The following is a 25349-nucleotide window of genomic DNA, read 5'->3' as shown; positions in this document are numbered from 1 at the left end:
TACATGCAATGGTATAAATACTTAGTCTTCCAAGACACAGCGTAATCTTACCCCAAAAAGGTGTTAGCTCAGCGACAAGCAGTTTACCCCCCAAAAAGACTAAGATCACACCTTTTTTTTTAGAGTGTAGACTCGGTGTGGTCTACCCCTGTATGTTGTCAAGAGGAGCTCATCGCGCTACATGTCACTGTTTTTCGTCCGGTATATGTTTACGGAGAAAACTATAGAACCATGTCAAAAATAGGACAGAATAATCCGTACATTTGTTATGATGTCAGACTTGCTTGCAGTTCTCCCTATTTCTGCAAATTTTTCCGTGTAATCGTTTAAAATTTAGTTGTTACAAGGATTTCTGTGTGACGTCCCAACATGCTAACTGCTGAAAAAACCACAGAAACATTCTTTTCACCAGAGATTATTTTATGTGGCTTTTCGACTGGAGTATATGGAACTCTCTGCGCCATATATTTATGTACACTTTCTTTTATCCTGTTTATTTCGGTATTCGTTTCCTACCAGGCCTCTATACCAGCATACCACGCTCTGTGAATCCCCCCTCCGGTTGAGCGGGGCATCTTGACGGGAGTGCCAAAAGTGAAGTACTGGTAATCATAAGTAGTAGCTGCAAGCACTAACCTCTTGTCTTGGGCGCAGTGCGGCGCTCACCAGACAGGCATCGTGGCCGGAGTGCTGTACACGTACCTGGTGGGCCACTTCTCCGACTGGTGGCACCTGGCGCTGTGGTGTGCGCTGCCGTCCATGCTCACAACGGTGCTGCTCCTGCGGGCCGTCGAGTCTCCACGCTGGCTCACGGAGCAAGGGCGGCGGGAGGACGCCAAAGCGGCTCTGAGGAGCCTACGCAAAGTTGCGTCACTCGCCGACAGTGAGTTCGAGGCAAGTATTCGCTGTTCTAGCTATGCGGAGACGACGATGCTGATTGGATGCTTAGGGGGAGCTCAAAAACAATCGAGACGGTAGCACGTTGAGAGTACGAATGCCGGAAGATGTTCGGCAAAGATGAACAAGCCAATACTGACACATCTTTCGTTTTATGAGAAATCGCCGATCTGTTCAACAGTACATTCATAAACTTCGAGCAACACAACCGAGTAACGGACGGGTACTTCTGCGTATATCCGCGGGTTGTCTTTGCAGATAAGGAGCGTCAACTCGACGAGAACCCCTTACGGCTTGCTGTCAACGCCGGAGGGGCTATACGCTGGGAAACACATTCATCGTTATATTTTTTTCGGTCGGTTATATACCAACTTTGATAAGCCTGTCGCGAGCGGCACGTCTGCCAGTTTAGATATTGCAGTTTGGTTGAATATTTTTTAACTTTTGATTTTTGTCTTTTTTTTTAATCGTCAATGTAATCTGCCATTATGCTATTCATCGTGTGTTCGCTCTGCAGTTTCGCTCTGTACTTCTTTCCATCGTATAGACATTTCCTTCAAGTTTCGATTTTGTTAACGTTTCCTAGGCTCCGCTTTATTTTATACCAACGATAGGCAATAATTTGCAAGTTTACTATATTATACGCATAAATTAACGCTTGAGTACAGGTTTTGCGCATGTGACGACAGTAGCTATATGTATGTACAGCCTTTATCAAAAGTTTACAGCCCAGAGGGTTTGTTTTAAAGCGTATAATATGACTTCTGTAATAATCGTGGAACTCCTAGCCGTTAGAGAGGGTAGCACGAAAAATCTTCTTGCCTTCAGCAAGTATGGAAACCTGGGAATTCATTAGGAGCCACATACAGCATCGCTCAGAAGTAGACCGCCTGGGCTGTAAACTTTTGATAAAGGCTGTACGTCCTTCTGTACACTAAATTAACTTGAGCTGTCATCCGGTCGTTTCCCGCCATGCTCCTCTCTTTGTAGTGTTATTAAAATCAAGAAAGTATACATGCCCACCTGCCATACCGTTGTTCGATGGTAAACTTGTGCTGCTTCAGCTGTGCGCCCAACCTCCCCTGAGCTCAATGTCAGCAAAGCCGGCAGCAGACATTTCAATTGGCGATAAAGACAAAACACTGCTTTTATTATATCCGTCCGTGAGGGCATCTTGGGACAGGGGTTTTCAAGACTTTGCCGCTTGTTAAGTGTCCTGCACCTTGCATGCAATGTCATTTGGAATTCTAAAACTTACGTGCGCTTTCCATGTTACTTGACCGTCTTTTATAACGCACTTATGACACGACCACGTACGTCCCTTCTAGAGCGTCCAGCTTCATCACAACTTTTCCCCTTATAGGTACCCACACATTTGCCCCTGCTGCACGATAGATCGCTAGTTTGCATTTCTTAACATTACCTCTCAAAGGAAAACCGACTCCAATGTCAAGTTTACAGAAGCGAGCTCTGGTAGATTTTGGGATAAAATCTGAAATACATAGCGATCTTCTCGTAAACACATAGTGCAGGATGGCTGTCACTGTTAACATGGTAGCGTTATATGCGATGCTACCTTTGTACCTCAGGTTTGAATGCTTAAGCATGGTTTTCGCGTGATGTTAAAATTTAACCTGGTATGGTTCTCAAAAGCTGTGGCTTGGATAAGGCACATTTTTATTCCGTTCGCGAGATAATTTTTTTGTCAGGAGGTTTGGACATATTCCCATTGCGCTTACCCTTGTCGTGCTTACTCTCGGCTCCAAGCAAGGAAATTGTTTTAAGATATGACAGCGGAAGTTCTCAATAGGCACTTCTTTGCTTCATGCATATGTGGATATTTCTGCTGGGGCAAAATGCAAAAAATAATTATATTTATTGTCCAATTCACATTGTTCAATCGGTTTTCAAGTAACAACAGCAACGTCAGTATTTTATATCAGCTCCAAAGTGCTACAATAGGTTGTTCAATGTTCGAAACAGATGTTTCAAATAGTTATTAATACTGATCACCGGCATTCTTTAACATCTGAAATGTGCAGGATTCAGCCAACTAGTCTATTTGATGTTGCAATGCACATTAGGTGGGCGCTATCTTAACGAAGGTACTCTAGAACGATGTACTAACAGTGTTTACCGTGTTGAAACTGGGTAGATACCATCCTCATGGATGCTTTATTGAGATCGGCATTACACTTAGTGTGTAAAGAGAAAAGCTCAGTGATTGCAAACGGGTGATTCGCGAGAAAAGCATCATCATTTCCTCGTCAGGAACCATCCCAATCTTCCCTGGCACTGGTAGGTCTGTTATCAGTGAAATTGGAAGCGTATCGTCGAGGGCCACAGATGGGAAGCTGATTGGCCTATTCATTCACTGCATCGCCACTAGCTGCGTATGAACCTTCCTCGTCCGAAGAAATCTTACTGCTACATTTTCGGTTTCCTGCTTAGATAACAGGTCCCAGAATGTTCATAGGTTTTTCACATTGTTAATAGTGTTCATACCCGCCGTAGGTGATTGAGGCGATCTACCCGAAGACACCGACGCCCATCATGCACTACATACTCGCCGTGCTGGTCATCGTGTCGCAACAGTTCTCCGGCGTCGATGTCATCATGCAGTACGCGACGGGTCCCTTGCAAGTCCAGTTCGGTTCTACTCCGCACGACGAAATATTACTGTTGGCGGTAATCCAGGTAAAGAAAGACTCCGAATAAAATTCGTTGATCTGGTTTGTTCATTACAGACATTAATTGCAGCGCACTTAAACAATGAGGACGAAAAAAGAAAGCACCAAACGAACACGCGCATTCTTGTGTAGTAAGCCGGTATGTGTTATGCTGGCATACGACGGATATTCGTTTTCTTAATTCACCACGTTCCTTGAGCAGTGCACGTGAAGCACCGTCTTTCTTTAACAAAATGAAAGTGGGAGTATTGGTTGTTGCACTGGAACATTGCAAAGAGCAGGCCAACTCTAGTTGTGCTAAAATGGCGAGAATTGGGCCTAGTTGGTTATTCATATTGGTTTCACCGCGCTAACACATTGAACGACAGAAAAGACAAAACACCACGGAGCGCGAACTAACAACTGGTTTTAATGGATGAAACGGAAGTCGTTTTATACACAAAACGTGATCGTCATCAAACAAACATAAGCAACGAGGAAACATGAGGAAACGATCATCGCAGGGAACAAAGGCATACAGCTAGACACACTCATCGCGATAATTTAAGCAAATCAACTTCTTTCGCAGACAACGACAGTGATACGTTGCTGATACACATATCGGCCCTGACGGATTCTATTTCAAACGCTTCTGTGATCTCTCTTTCGGTTTTATTATCAGAATGCGAAATAACAGCGGTTTTTTCAAATTGAGGCTTACATTTGCAGTGCTGGCAATGCGTAGCCAGCTTCCCTGGATGCGCGATTGATTTGCAGTTGTTAGCATGCTCATTTAGCCTTTTGTTTATGCACCGACCCGTTTGGCCGCCATACTTCAATCCGCATGAGAGGGGGATGGAATAAACCACGCCTGTATCGCATTCGACGTGTTTCCTCTCATGGTTGGTGGTGCAACGTAGTTTGGGTGTTTCATCGAGTCTGTTTCATCGAGTCTGTGGAAAGGTCATGCAATGAGTTTTAGTGACCGTGCGTAAAAGGGTACCTGTGGGAGGCTTTTACTAATCAATCAGGCGTTGTTGGTGCGGGGAGGCAATAAGCGGAATATAAGTGGGCCTAAAGACCTCATACCCGCCGACAACTATGCATTGCAGTCTGAAGTTAACAGTTTAAGCACTGTGGCATAGTGGTATTGGCGCGTACAGTGCATCTGATCATGCCTCGCCCAGCTCGGATTCCCTTCAGCTCAAGCTTTGTGTATTTCGAAGAAATATTTTGTTCTTTTCATGCTGGCGTTATGGGATTGTGTTCCGATTATATGGTGGCTATTTCTAGAAATGTTAACGCTTCTGTGTAACTACAAGCGAGACTCCCACTAAGTTGTTATTCTCAGTAACAGCCATTGCTACTTCTCAAGATCTAGTTTCAGTATACGTATTCTATGTTGGGCTATCACCTCGTGCGCAAAAATAAATATTTACTATACGCATTCACGTCAGTACTAGGCTTTTCGAGAAAGACAACAGAATGTTCAATAGCTTGAAAACAATAAAAAGGCGGTCGAACTGCCATTTATATTTGTCCCTCTGCTACCTATTCTCCATTATTTATTGGTGATGTAACATAGCTTTGCCGAGAGGCATACTTGATAAATATCAGAACTGATGCAGTGTGCCGCCAAATCGGAGGAATAATTTGGTATATGCTTTCTACGACCAAAATGTGAACCACCGGCGAGATAAGTCAGTGTGTTAGGTGGTGTGAGTCCATGAATTGAGGGCAAGAGGTAGAGGGAGGGATAACAAAAGTTCATGCGAAAATGACCTCAAACATTGTTGTCACTGAATGCCTTCTCTCTCGCATAACTTAACATAAGTTCGTAAATGATTTTCACGAACTGCTTCCCAAAATTTGGAAGAGTGTGTGACGCAAAAAGTACAAAACTATGGCTGTGCACTGAAAACAAGTATATAATAGGTCTTAAAATTAGTCTAAAATAATTAGTCTAAAATTAAAATTAAAATTAGTCTAAAATAAAATAGGTCTTAAAATTAAACAAGTATATAATAGGTCTTAAAATTAGTCTTGGAACACTATGCCTACTTTTAATACTTTTTTTTCCACTCCTGTCAGAGTCTGAGAAAGGCTCACAGTATTGTAAAATAAATAAATAAATGAACACCCCTTCTTATTACATATATATATATATATATATATATATATATATATATATATATATATATTAAGAAGGGGTGTTTATTCATTTATTTATATATATATATATATATATATATATATATATATATATATATATATATATATATATATATTAAGAAGGGGTGTTTATTTATTTATTTTACAATACTGTGAGCCTTTCTCAGGCTCTGACAGGAGTGGAAAAAAAAGTATAAAAAGTAGGCATAGTGTTCCAAAGCAGCAGGGAAAGCATACAGAGTGCACCGTGCATAACACATCAAGGTTGAGGATATTGACAAGCTACGTTAAGACTCGTGAACAACAAAGAGGGCAGTGAAACAACAACACTACGACAATGACATTTCTTGAAAAAAAGATTCAACGCTGGCAGAAAGAGCATCAAGCGACATATTATTCATAAACTGGTGGGGCAGGTTGTTCCATGTTTCTATGGAACGAGGAAAAAATTAGAATTTGAACAAGTCACATTTAGCAGAAAACGGTCTTATACACATGTCATGGTTAATTCTTTTAGAGCGATGGTAAGGCGGCTTTAGGTACAAATCTTTATCTATGTTGATGCAATTGTTATATAGAAGGAAAAGAAATTTCATGCACGCAGTCTGTCTCCGGCATTCCAACGTCGAAATACCCGCGCTTTCACGCATATGTGTCACACTTTCGTAACGTGAGTAACGGTTATATATAAACCGGAGTGCTAGATTTTGAATTCTTTCCAGTTTTTTGTTCAGATAAGATTGATGAGGGTTCCAAACTATTGCACAGTACTCAAGAATGGGTCGTACTAATGTCTTATATGCGTTTAGTTTTACATGTGAGGGTGCAGCTGATAATTTCCGTCGTATGAATCCAAGTTGTCAGTATGCTTTTGTGCATATGTTATCGATATGAGATTCCCAACTCAATTTTTCCGTGATTGTTACTCCCAGGTACTTAACTTCTTTACTGCGTGTCACAGCAGATCCTGATAACAAATAAGTGAAGTAAATGGGAGTCTTCTTCCTATTTATTGTAATAGATGATGTTTTGCTGACATTTATTCTCATACCCCAAGTGTCACACCAAGAGGCAATGTTATTCAGTGTTAAGTTTAAATGATTTTGGTCATCTTGTGAACGAACAGTAGTATATACAACGCAGTCATCTGCAAACAGCCTTAATACAACATTCTGAGTTACACAGGAGAAAATATCATTGATGTAGATAAGAAGAAGTGTAGGCTCTAATACGGATCCCTGGGGAACGCCTGAACAAACATCCAATGTGTCTGATTTAGCATTTTTTATTTTGTCATATTGCGAACGGCCTGAGAGGTAGGTGACGATCCACGAAATTATTTTTGAATTAATAGCAAATAGACTGAGCTTCTCAATTAACTTAGAGTGTGGAACAGAGTCAAACGCCTTTGCAAAATCAATAAACACCGAATCTACCTGCAGACCAGAGTTAATGGTAGCCGCAAAGTCGTGTGTAATCTCAAGTAGATGAGTAACGGTTGATAAACCCTTCCTGAAACCGTGCTGGTTTGCATATAGAAGTTTGTTGTTTTCCAGGTAGGTTATGAGTGCTTTGTTAATTACATGCTCCAATATTTTCCCCCTAAGCACAACTAAGCGGTGCCCTCTAGTAGGCTAGACCGCCCGCAAAAGTGTTCGCTTGTGTTCGGTAAACGCACACTTCGATGATATTTTTGCATTCTCAGAAGAGGCGTATCTAATAGTACGAATATTTAAAATTCTACCAAACTTTCGAAACGTATAAACCGTATATGTAATTGAGGATACTTAGGATTTTGATGGATAACGATCTTTTGTTTTTCAAAATACCATTCCCAAAAGCGCCTTCCAATTAAAAAGACATATATCATGGCGTCTTCCCTATCAAGTCCTGGAGCATCAAGGGACAAGAAGTGGAAGCTGTGACAGATTTTATCTTCTTGGGCTCCAAGATTACCCCGGAAGGAGACTGCAGCCATGAAATTAGGAGAGGCCTGTTTCTGGGAAAGAGAGCCTTGACCGCCTAGCCTTGACCGCTAGCCTTGACCGCCTAGTAAAGAGCAGAGACATTACACTGCCAACCAAGATCCGTATAACTCGTTCTATTGCATTTCCAGTTGTGATGTATGGATGCGAGAGTTGGACTGTGAAGAAGGCTGACCGCCGAAGAGTTGACGCGTTTGAATTGTGGTGCTGGCGAAGACTCTTGAGAGTTTCTTGGACTGCCAGAAGATTAAATCGATGATATTGTCGACCATAAACCCTGACTGCTCATTGGCGGGTCAAATTCTAAAGTTAAAGCTCAGCTACTTTGGTCATCTGATGAGAAGAGAGGAGTCGCTGGAGAAAGATGCGATGTTGGGAAAGGTTGAGGGTCGCCGGAGAAGGGGTAGGCAGCGAACGCTATGGTTAGATGGCATCCTCGTGGCTCTGCAGATGAAGTTGTGTGATGTTAGGATGATAGTGAGAGACCGGAAAGCGTGGCGTGACATGGTCCATAGGGTCACGAAGAGTCGGACATGACTGAACGACTGAACTGAACTGAATTGATGTGAATAAACGGCGGAGGGAGACGGACAGTAGCATGCTCATGCACTCCGTTCTTGACTGGGGTATTGTTCTATCAAGAAAAAGCATTTTTGGCTTGCGTCGTTCAGATTACGTTTGGCTTGACGAAGATAAAATATTTCTGCTAGAAGTAACCTCCCAACCAACAGTTCACATGAGGCGATTGTGCTTGAAGGGGGGAGGGGGGGAGGAGATATTTCGGTCTAGTCGCTCCATTCAATCAACTAAAATGTATTATATAAGCTTGAAGGGGCCTGAATTCATATATGCTCATAACAGCACCACGTGAGGAGATTCACTGTTACAAGTAAAATGTTTTCGAGAACATGGTTTCCGTATACTTCTATACAGTGTGTGTGTGTGTGCAATCCAGAACAACAAATGCGGTGTCAATTGGTAGAAATAGCGGTACGATTAATAAGGTCACGACTCACAACTATGCAGACGTTGAATAATATCTATTTAGAGCGCAGTTTTATTTAAGAGTGAAACTTTAATGAAGCCAGCAAAAGCACTTTTCGGTTTTGACAAACCGGTATATTATGTCTCGTTTTTTCAATACTGCTGTCCTTTAGCGATATAGCTGTTGGCATGTCTCTGAGAACCGTCTGGTGACATAAGTTGGCTTCTTTAAGATAGTGCTTTGGACTAATTGCGAACAAGAAGTGCTTACAGGATTGTGAGTGATCGCATGCCACCAGGGTGTTTGAACGCTAGTTCGGTAGTTATTCCAGTGCGATTCATTGCGAACAACAAGACAAACAAATTGATGGTTCGTTCACTGACAAATATACGAATGCACGAGTGTGCACTCAAGCCTCTGCCTACCGTCAAGTGCAGACAGGTCATGCCAGCACATGACGTGTACCACTTTGTTCTTTGCATGCCGTTCAAACCCATTACATGTCGCTTTCAAAGCGTGTTTTTGCAACCATTATTGGATACCACTATGCACCAACTCGATGGCATTTCGAAAAACAGGGCAAACAGCCACCCTACGAGACCTAACCCATTGCATCATGCCCCCCCCCCCCCCACCCCGCATCTGAAACTTTTGCGCACCAGGCTAAACTGATACGGCATCTGTGACGTTGGCTCAAAGAAGCTTCTTCCCCGCATGGAGCAGAAGATAATCTTACTTGGAAGAGGGGAGGGGGGCGGGGGCAGCAAAGTACTTGCAGCAGGGAGTCCTCGAGTTTGAGCATGAAAAGTAGGCTGAGGCGAGAAAGTACATTGGAGCCTCTGTCACGCATTCCTTAACTGACCCCTCTAGATAGATTAGTTTTCGATGAAAAGCACGAGACAAGATAAGTATCTTATTCTGCGGCAGCTGATGCAACCGGCGCACTTGAAATAACTGAGAAAATATATCTTCAGTTTTAATTGTTCTCTATTTTTTTGCGACAAGGTCTTGCCGTCTTTATTGGTGAGTGTTTTGCAGTTTAGTGAAATTTCCTGGGACAGTCGTTGCGCAAGTGAAAAGGCGTGCATGGTTTACAAGCGCAAAACAGAAGAAAATGGATTTACCCTAAGTACTCGAGAAGCCCTCAAATGGGTACTTTAGGGTCATATAGCCGCGCTCACATGCCTGCTAATTATGTGAAAATGTCAGTGACATGATAAAATATTCACCAGTCTGTGTACGACGAATGTACGCCTCTCCTGAAGGTCTGTAATTAACCGTCGCAAGACAACTGCGGCCAAGCTTTCAAACACTCGTACTCTCGTCCAGCAACCTAACTTTGCGCTACCCCTTGATATGTTTTCATTCACTAGAAATCCTTTTCGTTACCCTTAACTACTTCTGGTTATATCTTTCGCTTTCGTGCACTGACCATGCCTGTTTCAACGAAACTTTGACTATCATGTCATTAACTCTCTTTGAATTACAGACCTGCTCAACTCAACTATCTTTTAGTAATTTAAAGTAACGTCTGCAATATCCATTTCTTTGTCTTGTTACATTGTTCTCGATTTAAGCTTAGCCCTCTTTCCCTCTTCGTTAGGATCCATCCTAATGCCACACTGATTGGCACCGGCGCGATACAGCTATTATATGCTTGGATTCGAACCGCAGTCCTCTTGCACTCGAGCCGGATGCTCGATCAATACGCCATCGCTGCATCACCTCCTCAACTTAAAAAAAGTGTAGTAAGAAGAGGTTACTATTGCAACTCTTGAATGCTGTTCTTTACTTTTCTTCGATGTTGAAAGCTTTTGGGCGCTGTACCTGCCGCAGTTGGTGGTGACTGCTGTGGCAGCTCTGCTGATGGACCAGGTGGGGCGCCTCAGGCCGCTGGCGGTATCGGTGACTTTGTGTACGACCTGCATGATGGTTCTGGGAACGATTTACTACTGTGCATCGAACCCCAACTATGCCCTGGACAGCACCCTGGCCTCTTACCTCACCTTCGGATCCAAAGTACGACATGCATCAACTTCCTAAAACGTTGCAAACATCAACACTTCATTAGTTGTCAGTTCAGAAAGCAGAATGCGCCAGTGTTATATAACGGATGCACAATTTTCAGATTTGGGTACAGAGGGATAGGAAACGTTTATTCCATGCTCATTTCGCTTACAGCAACCGAAATCTGCGAGAACGGGGAATATTTCGATTGCTGTATTCTGCAGCCCAAAATAAGCATTGTAGAAATTTTACCTAACATAAATAAAGACAAAAACATTTCCGTAAATCAGATCAAATTGCTGCCGAATGTTTACAAAAATCCACCTCCTTCCTTTGGAAACCAATATAAGGGATTCAGAGTTTATTATTCCTTGAATGCGTGCGGACACAAATTCACAGCGGGTGAAAGAGATTGATGCAGAGAAGAATACTTTAGCCATCGGGCTTCCATTGTGAGAGTGCATTAACCAATGGCTTCATCCATGATCTGCCAAGCAAACTAGCACGCTATTGATTTTTAGCTCCCATTTTCCTGAACTTCGAGAGGCTAGCTGCTTACCACATCATGCTTTCTGTCGATTGCGATATTGTCCATCTCGCTGAAATGAGATGTCAAGCTTGATCAATCTTTTCTAATATAAGCAAGTTTAGGCTTCACATCGGAGATGCGTTTGAAACTGAGCTGACACGTGCTGTTTTCCGCGTGTTTGGGCTGTATCGCGTACGCGAGCAGCTTCAAGAAAACGACAATTTATAGACCTGTCGTGTTTGCGCGTCGTGGATGGAGAAAAGACATACGCGCTACCGTTAAACTGTTAACTTCGTTTATTACTAGATAAGAGGGTGCCACCAGCGTCGGCCGAGGCGTAGGCCGAACTGCCGGGCGAAGAACGAAGGGAACGGAGGCCGGGGATGGGGCTTGCTTCCCAGAACCAGAGGAGGGCGAGGGAGCCCACCGTAGGGGGCGTCCCGCTGAGCGCAGGCAGGCGGCGAGTCCTCCCGGCGAAGCGCAAAGCGGGGTGCGGGCCTGTTCATTAGTGCGCACTGCTCCATTCACAACGGAACGGACGAGCACAGCACTTGGAACACAACACTTCCTTCCCCCTTAAAAAGTTGCCTGATAGCGTGCAGGGGGTCGGCGAGGACACGTGGAGACACGCTGGCTCTGTGCGCACAGGGAAGGACCACTTGTAGGTTGAATGTTGCCCGCTGTGCTTTGTAGGTCTGCCCTGGGTGCAGTCTTTTCTTCTGTGGAGAGATGCCAGGCTATGTCGGAGGATGGTTGAGATGTCCTCGCTGCTGCCGGACCGCTCTCGGAAGGCGTCGTAAATCCACGCAGCTGGTTGAGGTGTCGGCGTGCCACCCTTCCATGTATGCTGACAAGCCAAGAGCGCAGGCCTATGCGTCGCAAAACAGTAGCTTCCTCCCAGCGTGGTTTTCTGAGAAACTGGCGGGCGAGGACGCGCTGCCCCTCAACAAGTGTCCCGCAGCGCGGAATCGGTTTTTCTTCCCGGGTCGTCTCTGTTTCTGGCTCGGGGAGAATAGCTGTGAGCTGCGTCCGCATTTCGCGCTCGAACATCATTTTCGCTGGGGTCTGGCCTGTCGTGTTTTGTACAGTTGTGTGCTGCTTGAAAAGAAAACGTGCAAGGCGGCGCTGCAGCGACCCTGTCTGGTCTCTCTCAAGGGCACGTTTTAGCTCGGCCACGTAGCGCTCGACTTGTCCGTTTGTCGCTGGGTGGTAGGGGGCCGATGTGACTGATGAGATATCGTTGTCGCGATAAAACTTGAGAATCTCTGCAGATACAAACGGTGTTCCGTTGTCCGACACTACCTTGCGGGGAATTCCGAACGTTGCGAACAGTGATCGGAGGTTGTCAATGACTGCTGCCGAAGTGGTCTGTCGCAGTTCCCTTATTTCAAGCCATTTGGTGTAAGCATCTACGAGCACAAGGAAAGTGCAGCCTTCAATTGGGCCTGCAAAATCAATGTGAAAGGTGTGCCAAGGTGTGTGTGGCTTTTCCCATTCTGGGAGAGGAGCTTTCGGCGGATTGCTCCGGCTGCTTTGGCAAGGCTTGCAGTTTCGGACTGTTGTTTCAATGTCGTGGTCAATGTTAGGCCACCACATATAGCTTCTGGCACACGCTTTCATGGCAACGATGCCCCTGTGTCCGGCGTGGATGAGAGAGATAGCTTGCGCGCGTAGCTCTCTCGGAATCACAACTCGGGATCCTAATAGGATGCAGTCGCGGTGGGTGCTCAACTGCGGTAAGCGTCGAAGTTGTCCCCTTTGAGTTTGTGCACGTTGCCTTGTTGAACAGCTGTGTAAACTTGGCGTAGAGTTGCGCATTTCTGCGTAGATGCTGCAACTGTGCCTGCTGTAAGCGGAGGTTCTGGCAGTGCTTCGAACATAAGAACGTCTCCGGGCGGAGGCGGTTCTTCAACTGTTTCGTTCAGTGGCAGGCGGCTGAGCGTGTCGGCATTCTGATGTTTAGTCCCATTGCGGTAGACCAGATCGTAGTCGTACGCTGAGAGCTGTCATTCGCGGAGACAATGTCGGTGGCATGGGCTTTTGTGGCCCCAGAATGCCCAGTAGCGGTCGGTGATCCGTTATAAATATCACCTTTCGGCCGGCAATGTACTGGTGAAAATGTGTTGCCGCGTAGACGATGGCCAGCCCCTCTTTGTCCAGTTGCGCGTAGTTGCGCTCCGCTTGTGACAACGTACGTGAGGCGAAGGCAATCGGGGCCTCCCTTCCGTGGTCATCAGTCTGCGAAAGAACCGCGCCGACTCCGTACGGAGATGCGTCGCAAGACAAAAGCAGTGGCTTCCTTTCGTCGTAGTGGCTGAGGACTGTACACCTTCGAAGCAGGTGTTTCAGGACGTCGAATACCTGCTGATGGCGGGGCGACCATGTCCATTTCATATCTTTCCGGAGCAGCTGATATAAGTCGTTGGCCACAGTAGCTCTTTGTTCTAAGAAACGGTCGTAGAACGTTAAGAGTCCGAGAAACGCCTGTAGCTCCTGCTTGTTTGTTGGTGCCCGTGCTTCGGTGATCGCTCGCACTTTGTCTTCGGTCGGGTGGATGCCTTCTGCATCAATTCGGTGTCCTAGAAATTGCACCTCTGACACCGCAAAACAGCATTTTTCTTTGCTTAAACGCAAATTTGCGTTCGCTAGCCTTTCAAGAACGTGCTCTAGGCGCGCTGCATGCTCTTCCGTGCAGCGCCACTGATTATTACATCGTCCAGGTAGACACAAACTCCTGGGATTCCTTGAAGTACTGTCTCCATGAACTTATGAAATGTGGCCGGGGCTGCAGCTACGCCAAAGGGCAATCTCTTGACCTTGTACAGGCCTTTCAGTGTGTTGATTGTCAGTAATTCTGACGTTGGTTCGCTCACCTTCAGTTGTTGATAGGCCTGGGTGAGGTCTAGAGTGCTGAAGACTCTTGCGCCGCGTAGTATACTGAACACTTCTCCAGGTGTCGGCAGAGGGTAAGACGACGCTTTAGTCGCCAGATTTACGGTGCTCCGGTAGTCTTCGCAGAGGCGTATGGTTCCGTTCTTCTTGCGAACTACAACCAGTGGTGTGGCCCATTGCGAATGTTGTGTCGGCTCGATGACACCTTGCTGCTCCAGTTTGTCTAACTCCCTTTCAACGGAAGCTCTGAGAGCATAAGGTACCGGCCTGGCCTTCAAAAACTTCGGTTGCACGCCGCTTAACAACTCCAGTGTGACTGGTGGCCCTTCATTTCCTGGAATCTCTTCAGAGAATACTTTTTCGTATTTCTCCTGCAATTGCTCAATGACGTTGTGGCTCGGCGTTTGGTGTATGCCGCATATCGTCACCCCTAATGGAGAAAACCAGTTTCTCCATAGAAGGCTTGATCCTGAGCCCTTCACAACAAGGAGAGGTAGCTTATGGGTCTGGCCGTTGTAACAAACCCGCACGTTGGCAGATCCTAATAGTGGCAAGTTCTGTCCTGACCACGTTCGCAGGTGCGTGTCGTCTTGTTGCAAGGGTGGTGCGTCTGATGGCCACGAAGTTCGGAATGTGGCCTCACTGATCAGAGTACAGGCTGCGCCTGAGTCCACCTCGAACTTAATCAGTTTGTGGTGTACTGTAACTTCGGTAAAAATCTTCGGACGCGTGCCGAGATTCACGGTGTTCAGGTCGTACAACACTGATGATACTGCTGGTGCTGCTCCGTGGGCATCAGATGGCGGCCTATTCTCTGAGGCGTCTACGCTGTGGTTAGGCTGAGAAGGCGACTTTATCTTGGCAAGCTTCCGCTTCGTAATGCATGCCTTCTGAATATGCCCTTGCTTGTGGCAAAAATTACACGTGGCTGACTGGAATCGGCATCCCTGGGCGTTGTGTTGGCCGTCACACCGCCAGCAGCGTTGTACATTTTTGACCGATTTTGCAACAACAGAAGGTCTGCGTACCTGGTTGCTTGTTTGATGTACCGGCTCGGTGTTCCGGCGCATCTCTCTCTGCTGATGACCGGCGCTCTCCGCTCGCACGGCGATGTCGTAAGCTTTGTTAAACGTGAGGTCCCTCTCAGCGAATAGGCGCTGCTGTAGTGACTCGTCACTCAGTCCGCACACAAATCTGTCACGTAACATGACGTCCAATGGAAGCATGGTGGTGTTAGCAGATGCTGTGTCTTCATGCTGCCCGGTAGCTGTCCTGGCTGTGGTCAGCGTCCCAAAATTGCAGTCAGCTGCAAGCTTCTTGAGCGCTGCTACGTAGGCGCTCACAGTTTCGCCTTCCAGCTGATCTCGTCGCTGGAAGCGGGCTCGGCTGTAAACTTCAGATGGCCTCGGGTCGTAGTGCTTTTGAAGGGCTGCAACGATTTCTTCGTAAGACACTTTCGCTGGTGTGCTTGGCTGAATAAGGGCGCAGACAGTGTCGTAAGTCTGCTCCCCGCACAGCGTTAGCAGGTTGGCCCTCTTCAAGGCTGGGTCTGTGATGTTGTTAGCTTCGAAGTAGAACTGGAGGCGTCCAACCCACGATGACCAAGATGAGCCGTTGAATTCTGGTATTAACCCTCGCGTAGCCATGGCTTGTCAATAGCGTTGCGTAGCGCGGGTCAAATCCACTTCCTCGTCGCCACTGTCGTGTTTGCGCGTCGTCGATGGAGAAAAGACATACGCGCTACTGCTAAACTGTTAACTTCGTTTATTACTAGATAAGAGGGTGCGACCAGCGTCGGCCGAGGCGTAGGCCGAACTGCCGGGCGAAGAACGGAGGGAACGGAGGCCGGAGATGGGGCTTGCTTCCCAGAACCAGAGGAGGGCGAGGGAGCCCACCGTGGGGGGCGTCCCGCTGAACGCAGGCAGGCGGCGAGTCCTCCCGGCGAAGTGCAAAGAGGGGTGCGGGCCTGTTCATTAGCGCGCACTGCTCCATTCACAACGGAACGGACGAGCACAGCACTTGGAACACAACAAGACCACAGCGTGAGAGGCGTTTCACCTTTTTCACGCACCCATGAAATTTGACGGAGATGACGCTACAACTGGCAATTTAATACGCATGGAATAAAACTGCGATGGCCGAGGGGTCTGAAGAAGCGACAAGCGAATATAATTAGCTAGATGGTTAGACGGCTCGAATCGCCCACGACGTAACAAGTGCGGTGAATAATTTTTTTCTTCTCCACATCTAGTGGTCGAACTTTGGACGCGTGGATTGTATTCTCAATACCGTTCTATACCTGGCGCATTAGTAAGGATAAGAGAAGTGAAGGCCACCAATGATAACTGCAGTCAGCATGTCTGACCTATGCGGCTGGGGTCCTATACTCGAAGGTTCACAATTTTGTCGAAATTGTGGCGTACGCGTGACATGCGCAGCAGCGTGATGTGATGTTTCATAAGCACAAAATCCGGTTCAGCGTGCATCCTAACAAAAAAAACAGCTATAGAAAAATGCCAACCATCTGCTACTATATATTCGCGCCAAGTATGAAAAACAATGATTCTCCAGGAACCGAGCCGCTCCAGTGCATTCCGCGATGCGGCTTCTTCCAGCTTCACTGAGAGCGAGTGAACATTGTTGCGGCGTTGCGGTTTCAGTGCATCATGGCATGCATGCGGTCGCATATTTTGCAGCAGCTACGGATGAAGAGGCAGGGCGAGCTTACGAGAAGCGAGCAGCATTACAGCTGAAGAGCAAGAACGGCACCAGCACGTTAGAAGTGACGTGGCGCGGAATGGGAGAGGAAAGTGGCACTGCTCCTTATAAACGCTGATGGCATCTGGCATTTACGTATGAGGACATTTGAATGCCGATGATAAAACACGTATTCCTTATTGTCAAAACTATAAAATGCAAAGCAATGAAGGAAAATGTTTTTCTGGCCACATTCTAGACAAAACAAGCTCAATCAAACGTTGATTAAAAAAACATGTTATTAGAAAAAATAGGAAAGTGGTCAGCCTTTGTGCATATATGAGAAAAATATAATAAGGGAGTAATTGCTCATTCTAAGAAATATACTTGGGGCACGTCATATATGGTAACTAAGCATGCACCATGTACATGGCACATACACTATTAACATGAAAGATGATGTCAGTACTCATGCTTTATTTTTCCATCATGAGAAGGCCCTTTATCTCATTAAAATTGAAATGAATACATAATACTAGCCAACACCAGGCAGCTACCTTTCTCGGGCAACACAAGTGGACACCGATGAGAGATGCAGCAAACTTGTGTGCACTTAGAGACAGCCTGCCTGTCGTGCTTTCCACGTAAACATCAATAAATAAAGCATACAGCCTTGCAGATGCTATTTGAAAATACTCATAAACGTGTAATAAAGCCAAGAAGCTCCTTTCAATCCGTTATTAGATGAAGTACAACAATGTTTCTTCGTAATAAAGCAAAGTTTATTGCCAGGATGTCTGGAAAGGTGACGTAGGCAACAATAAAATGACTTCACCTCCTATACTACATTGCGGAAAGGATGTTGTATACAGGCAGAATGATGCTTGGTGGAGATGTCATACTGCAGTGACACAATAGCTGTGAGAGAAAGCACTTGCTTTATTTGCATAACACAAGTGATCAACTTCGTTAATGTATGTGTACTCATCGACTAACACATGTGAGAAAATACTTGAACATTTGCCTTAAAGCCAAGAATATCAGATGGTCGTGCACATAGAGTTTTCAGATACAGCTAACTGGCACCACTAATGAGCACAAAGTGATTAAACATGGTTAAATCTAAAAGTACTACAAATAATAAGAAGGTTATTCTATTTCCTTGCATACTTTGGAAGGCCTAGGTGAATTTTACCAATAAAAATGGCGAAGTAAATAAAATTGGCACCCATTTCCTTGAATTTACAGCAGTCAGATTGCAGCGATGAAGTAGTGAATATTATAGTGGCAGAAGCATACAAATCAGGATGTAATAAAGAAAAAAATTAAGAATTCAAGGCTGATATGGCCCACAGCACAACACCGCCGACCAGAGCAGCGGCCAGAATTCGAAAGCATCGCGGTGCTCTGTAAAATTCCCCGACTCGCGCAGCTCAACAGCTTGAGCTACACTAGCTGGAGATAGCAGACCGCCATTGCTGCGCTTTGCAGCAACCGCGTGGATCGTTGATATCTCCGAGAGCGAAACGTTTACAATGGGTGGACAGGTATATTGCCCTCGAGAAATTGTAAATTTTTGTCGTAATTACTGATCCTCTGGGTAGTTGCACAGCTGAAAAGTAGCCTATTGTCGTCGTTGATGTGCTTTCTGCAAATACAACAAGATGTATGAGCTTAATTCACAACTCAGAGAAATTGTCTCCCAAACTGCGGTGGGTAAACAGCCGCTATACCTCACGTCAAATTCGGCGCATTTTTATGCACCCTTCTCAATATAGTCGTAAACGCGGCCCCAAAATACTGCTATTTACAGCAGAGGCAGCACGACCTTCACGTCATGAAACGGCGTTTAACATCACCATATAATGTGTATGCATGACATGTTTTCCGCTCCAAAACGTGAGCCAGATTTCAGGAAGAGCCCCTTCACAGCAAGCAATACATTTCACCTCACTCGTAATAAAAGCACAAATGTTTTCCTTCCTACCAAGTATATCTTCTTTTTACCTCCGCAATTACTTATATTACGTCACCGAAAGAAGCCATCGCGCCACAAATTTTAAACACCTCACTGCGCCGAGAACCAATCAGAGTAACAATTTGGCGCTGAACGGCGGCCACGTGTGTCAAGAATAGGACCCCTGTTCACAGCACAGTCTTAGTTCCCTGAATATTATATTGAAGCTAAGCTTATGCAGCTTAACAGTGAAACCTTGATTTTCGCCAGGTTGCAAACGTTTCCTTTTGCGTTATTTAATCTAGAACAAATGCGTTAAATTAAGGACAAGATAATATTTTTCTCTGCTGGGACCAGAGGTTATAAGTTTCAGATGATATATACAGAGGGCCACGCTGTGTGATAGATTGCAAACGATTGAACAACTTTTTTACGTTCACTCCTTCAATCGTCGTTGCTCGCTCTTAGTAATCTGCTATGGAACTAGTGCATCTTTTTTTAGCATGCCCTCAACATTATTTGTTTGAAATTTTCTGACTTTTTTAAAATCATCAGTTCATCGAATTTTTCTTCTCCAATCGACTGTATGATTGCTCCATTTCTTCTTTGAAACATTCCTTTTGCAGCATAAACCGCACTGACCGATATCTCGTGAAAAGAGCTGCAATAAAGGCGCTTATCTAATACTCAGCTGTGCGTTGAATCTTTCCTCCATTTTAACGTGCTATGCAAGCGAGGCACATTGGTTCGTTATTTCGATGCTACCAGAGATAAACTAGGCAGTGCAATAGTAATATAAACATAGTAATATATGAGTTAATGCTCATGATTGAACTTCCGCGAATAAAGTGTGCCGTTACAGCTGAAGCCGTCCAGTGTTTGCAGGCTGGTTGTAACTCTCAGCTGCATCATGTCACATATTCATGCCAAACCTGTACCTCTCAACGCATGCGCCTGATAAGATCGAAGTGGCAGTTTAATACTTTTTATTTATTTATTTTACCCTCAAGGCCATAGGGATCACAGAGGGGAGTGGAGGGTACAAAACGTAATAACAAAAAATTGAAAATAACGGAGACAAGTCGGTCGACTGCATATATAATGTTTATTTATTTATTTATTCAGGGTACCCCTAAAGGCCCTCCAAAGGAGGGTATTACATAGGAGGGGGGGGGGATACAATTGTAAAAAAAAACGATGCAATTGGCAACAATTACAATAAGAACCGTTATATAACATCAAAAGAGGAAAGAAAAACAACACCAAATATTCTACATATTTCCGTCACAGCGAAGTAGCTCTTGGAATTTTTTTATGTTAGTTTCTGTAGGGATGTGCGATGGCAAGTTATTCCATTCAATGATAGTGCGAGGTATGAATGAATTGGCATAAGATAATAAATGACACTTTGCGCGTTTAACTTTAAAGGCATGATCAAGTCGTGGAAAAATGACATCAGGTGACTGAAACAAATCACTGCGCAGTAGTGGATGGTGATAAAGCTTGTGGAAAAGTGTTAACCGAGTGTGTTTACGACGACATGATAAGTCTTCCAGTGCAGCACGTTGTTTTAATGCTGTGACGCTAGTGAAAGGTGAGTAGTCTGAAAAAATAAAACGCACAGCATGGTTCTGCAAGGATTCGATGTTGATGATAACATAGGCTTGGTCAGGCCCAAATAGCCGCAGCATATTCAATTTTAGGGCGTATTAGAGTGATATAAGCAAGTTTTTTAACATGAATAGGAGCGTGTTTGAGAGTACGTTTAAGAAGACCAAGTGAACGGTTAGCAGCAGCTAGGGTGAGGTCGATATGGTGATGCCATGTTAGATCAAACTGAAGGTGCACGCCAAGGTATTTGTAAGTGTTTGTTAGTTCAACAGCATTGTCATTGAGCATGTAAGTGGTTGAAATGCGAGCGGTACGACGGGTGAAAGATATAAGTTTAGTTTTAGAAACGTTTAAAGTCATTAACCAGGACGAGCACCATGAGCTTACTGCGTTCAGGTCCGATTGTAGGAATTGGCGGTCACTGTCATCAATAATGTTACGGTAAATTACGCAGTCATCTGCGAAAAGAAGAACTTTAGATGTTACACAGGCAGGTAAATCATTGATATAGATTAGAAAAAGCAAAGGACCAAGCACACTTCCTTGGGGTACACCAGATGTCAAATAAGTCGAAGAAGAGTTAGAATTATTAACTGAGGTATACTGAGATCTAGAAGAAAGAAAGTCCTTAATCAAGTCGAGCACATTAGGGTGGATGTTAAGCTGTGCTAGTTTTAGTAAAAGTCTGTGATGAGGGACCCGATCGAATGCTTTTGAAAAATCCAGAAAAACTGCGTCGACCTGAAAGCCTGCGTTAAGTGATGATTGTAAGTCATTAACAAAACCAGCTAGTTGAGTGTCACATGAAAAACCCTTGCGAAAACCGTGCTGATATTTGAAAATAATGTTATGATCTTCGAGGTAGTTAATGACTTGGCTATGAATGATATGCTCTAGAAGTTTGCAAAAGTTGCTGGTTAACGAGATGGGTCGATAGTTAAGTGGGGAGGAACGATCACCTGATTTGAATATAGGTATTACCTTTGCTACACGCCAGTCATTAGGAATTAGTCCGTTCGATAACGACTGCGAGAATAAACAGGACAAGATAGCGGAGATGCTTCTGGATGTATTTTTTAGTATCTTATTGTTAAAGCCAAGGTGATCCGAGCTACTTGTAATTTTGAGATTGTTCAATAAAACTGAAATACCTGCTTCGTTAATAACTGTCAGGCATGCAGATGTCATGAAATGTAGTTAAGGTAGGAGATGAGCTAATGTCTTCGTTGGTAAAAACTGATGAGAAGGTAACGTTAAGAACCTGAGCACAATCGGATTCATTGATTATGACGCCGTTACTGTCGGAAAGCAAAATGTCAGGGTGAAAGCTAGGATTTACGATGCGCCAAAATTTACGAGGGTTGTTGGTTAACAGAGAGGACAAGTCATGATTGAAAAACTGACGTCGAGCGGATTTTAATAATAACTGGTATTCTCTGTCGCATTTCTTATACCTTTCCCACGTGCCTAAACTACCACCTTTTTTGGCCTGCCGATAAAGTCGCTTTTTTTTTGTTATTCATACGCCCCAGCATGTGATTAAACCATGGTGTATTGCTGCTACATCTAATGGACGTAAGAGGCACACAGTTTTCGATAAGGTTAGTAAGGGTAGTTTTGAATAAATCCCAATTTTGCTCAATAGTGCGCAATAAATAATGATTTTTGAACTGGACAGCGAAATAATCTAATTCAGTGTTAATTCTTTCATAATTAGCTCTGTTGTAACATCTGATTTGTTTAACAGTAGTTTTCTTTTCGTTAAAGGAACCGGTAATGCGTCCTGGTATTACGTCAGAAATGCCGTCTAAATGAATTATGTCTGAACAAATATCAGGATTATTTGTTAGTAATAAATCAAGAATGTTTGCGGTGCTCGATGTGCGACGTGTGGGATTGGTGATAAGTTGTGACAGTGAAAAATCAAGACATGATTGAAGAAACATATGAGCTTCGGTTTCACTCGCTGTGAAGGATTGTGTAAACCAGTTTATGCTAGGGAAGTTGAAGTCTCCAAATATGAGCAGTGTAGAGTTAGGGAAACGCGTACAAATTTCACACAGGATTCGATTAAATTCAGCAGAAAAGCAAACAGTCATATTAGGAGGACGGTAGATAACACCAATGATTACATCAATTGAAAAGCACTTTAAAGAAACCCATACACATTCAAGAAAAGAACTAACCGTCACAGGTACAGCCAACAAATCGTCTTTTAACGCCAAGAGTACACCACCACCTCTACGGTTTTGTCTGTCATTTCGAAAAATACTAAAACGTGTTTCGGTGACAAAAATGGTGTTATCGGGAACTAAGTCAGTGAGCCATATTTCAGTTAGCGCTATTACTGATGCGGAGCATGAGTCGATCAGCGAAGATATTTCAAAAACCCTTGATACAACACTTCTGATGTTAGTGTAAAGAAAAGCAATGGTTTTATTGGTATTACATGATGATCTTTCTGAAGAATTGGAAGCTGGTGCTTTATGTGGGCTATCGCAGTACGAAAAAGAACAGTGCCTTCAGTGCTGGCGATCGGAGCGGGGAGGTGGTTTCAGTCTTTGGAGGTACGAAGGGAAGAGATCCCAACCTTGTGCACGTGATCCAGTCGCGAAGATATATACGAAGGCGGGGGAATGAGTACGGTACGAATCTGGGGGCAAGTGTGTTATATGTTATGAAAACAAAAATGCGCGAAAGTTTGCGACCAAACGTCAAAGAAGGGAGCTTTAAAATGCGCTTCATTGCTGAAATACTAGCGGTACGATGATAGTTGTGCAGGATGAAACGAGTGGAGTTATTCAGAACCATTTCAAGGGCGTGAGTTAGGTTAGCACAATGTGGGTCACAGATGGACGCAGCATATTCTGGTTGAGTACGGACAAGTGTTATGCACAAGAGGAGTTTAAGAGAGCTAAGGGCGGAAGAAAAATTATGACGGATATACCTTAGCATGCGATTAGCACTGTTAATTATCGTTTTTAACTGAACCTTAAGAGGAAAAGAGGGAAATATGTTCACAAAGAGTTATTGAGTTAATAAAAGTCGTCACTGTGATCAATGAGTGAGTGAAAGGGCGAATGATTCAATGCATGAACGAACGAGCGCCCAAGAGAAAATAAACATGTTGATCGCGTCGTTATCTGTGCCTAATGATCCATGATTCTCAACAGGAGTGCTCTTAGGCTCAGTCGGATGTGATGTGTTGGGCCATCAAAAATGGAATAGTCTGGTTTATAATTTTCTGAAGAGGTAATTCTTCTTCCTTTGAACGCACATTCTATACCGCACAAGTCTGCATACCGCACTTAGCTTTCTGCTACCGCGAGCCGAAGAGAAGCCGTTCTTCCTTAAGGCATCCATGAAGCAGTTAGTGCTCGAAATGAAGCTGAAAGTATAACTGGAGCTTACTGAAAAAAACTTTAAAGCCTTTTCAATTCAAGAGACCATTTTGTCAAGCTAGTTGGTGCATGATAGAATGTAATAAAAACAGCGCGAAAACAAAGACGAAGATGCAGCGCCTGTGTTTTGTGGTCACATCTTCGTTTTGGCGCTGTTTTTATTAGCTTGACATATTTCGTTTTTCAAGTTGAGATGGAAAACACTTCAGCACCTAAATTCATCGAAGACCGCTGGGACTAAAAGTATGGAAAGGAGGCGGAGACAGTTTTAATTGCGAAAGCCAAGTCTTAAGAAGGGGCATCTCCACTAGCTGGCCAGGAGGCTCTGGCGACGTGAGTGACACGGTTGACGGCCGGGTTTTGGGTAGGCGAACGCGAGCTGAGCAGCTCTGCTTCCCACCGCTAGCAGTTGGAGAGCTGCATCTTCCGCGATGGGATTCTCCGTCTTGATGCACAATGGAACGAAAGAATAAAGTTCCATTTTCCGAGTTACGTCCTTGAATAAAGAAGAAAGCCAAAATGCCTTAGAACAATTTTTATTTGTCTGCCTACTCATTCTTAAATAAACGACAAGCTTGCGCTTACCAAAAGAGCTTTCACTTTCTGGCGAGCCGTCACGGTAATCGTCATCCGTGTTTTAATAATGTAGGTTTATATAGCGTGTCTTAGTACCAGAGCACAGCGGCGCCTTTGCAGGCGTCTTTTATCGAGACGCAGCCGACACTACTGTGAAGGAACCTTACCATCTTGTGTTAACAGTCGAGTTCCGAGCAGAGTCACAGTGGGATAGGGAATATTCTAGTTTTATTGCTTACAGCTCAATGGAAAGAGTTGTCACAGCTATCCCAAGCATAGATGTTACGGGCACCGCTGTACAACCAATGAACATACGCGTACGTTTGCAGATCGTCTTCAGCGCCGCCTTCTCCGCCGGACTCGGCCCCGCGTCCTGGGTGCTGGCCGTAGAGTTAGCACCGCTGCGCGGAAGCGGCTTCGATTTCGGCAGCGTGTGTGCCTTCTACTGGGCCTCGGCACTAGCTGTCATCAGCCTGTTCGCCACGCTTGGCATAGACCCCATCTCTCTGGCCATCCTCAGTTGGGTCTGCGGTGGGGTCACCTTCGCGAGCGGCATCACCGTTTTCATCTTAGCCCCGGACACCGTCGGCATAAGCCTGGAGAGCATCCTAATGGAGGGTCAGGGCGACAAGCACGGAGCGAAATCGGACGTTGTTGGAGAAGCCAGCTACAGCATAACGCCGTACCTCGGGAGAGCGGAAACTCTCGCAGAACAAAAAGAATACATCGCACCGGCAGCTGCATTGGCCGAGGATGATGGTAAGCCTCAAAAAAGGCACAGGAGCAAGCCCGACGATATGCACCTCAGCGGTGCCGCCTCATCATCGCACAGCGCGATCGTCTCGTCGCCCTCAATCCAAGAGCCCCACAGCGGGCGAAAGAAGTAGCGCGAACTGCGAAAGGAAGCGCCTTGGATGCATGGCTCCCGATGCCATTGATTAATTTTGTAGTTTTTGCCGCTCCCATTGTAA

The 25349-nt window shown here is 44.8% G+C and overlaps 1 protein-coding gene across 1 annotated transcript; it reads left to right on the top strand.

Annotated features, from left to right (window-relative positions):
* Positions 1-231: 231 nt before the first annotated feature.
* Positions 232-25265, top strand: LOC146194909 (facilitated trehalose transporter Tret1-like). The gene is made up of 5 exons (XM_084596670.1): positions 232-273; positions 655-894; positions 3412-3594; positions 10545-10727; positions 24708-25265. The coding sequence occupies exons 1-5, from the start codon at positions 232-234 to the stop codon at positions 25263-25265; spliced, it is 1206 nt and encodes a 401-aa protein (XP_084452796.1).
* Positions 25266-25349: the final 84 nt, after the last annotated feature.

The sequence above is a fragment of the Amblyomma maculatum genome, chromosome 3, assembly GCF_055883805.1.
Source record: "Amblyomma maculatum isolate TAMU_Amacu chromosome 3, ASM5588380v1, whole genome shotgun sequence".
In the NCBI taxonomy this organism is placed as follows: domain Eukaryota; kingdom Metazoa; phylum Arthropoda; class Arachnida; order Ixodida; family Ixodidae; genus Amblyomma; species Amblyomma maculatum.
The sequence above is the reverse complement of the archived record's forward strand: the minus strand, read 5'-3'. Positions and strand labels throughout refer to the sequence as shown.

What these genes read in the sequence shown, in the direction of transcription:
- LOC146194909 (XM_084596670.1), top strand. Translation starts at nt 232, where the DNA reads ATGTCAAAAATAGGACAGAATAATCCGTACATTTGTTATGAT. An exon ending in ATCCGTACATTTGTTATGAT is followed by an intron (nt 274 to 654) that starts GTCAGACTTGCT and finishes TCTTGGGCGCAG; the next exon opens with TGCGGCGCTCACCAGACAGG. An exon ending in TACTGTTGGCGGTAATCCAG is followed by an intron (nt 3,595 to 10,544) that starts GTAAAGAAAGAC and finishes TACCTGCCGCAG; the next exon opens with TTGGTGGTGACTGCTGTGGC.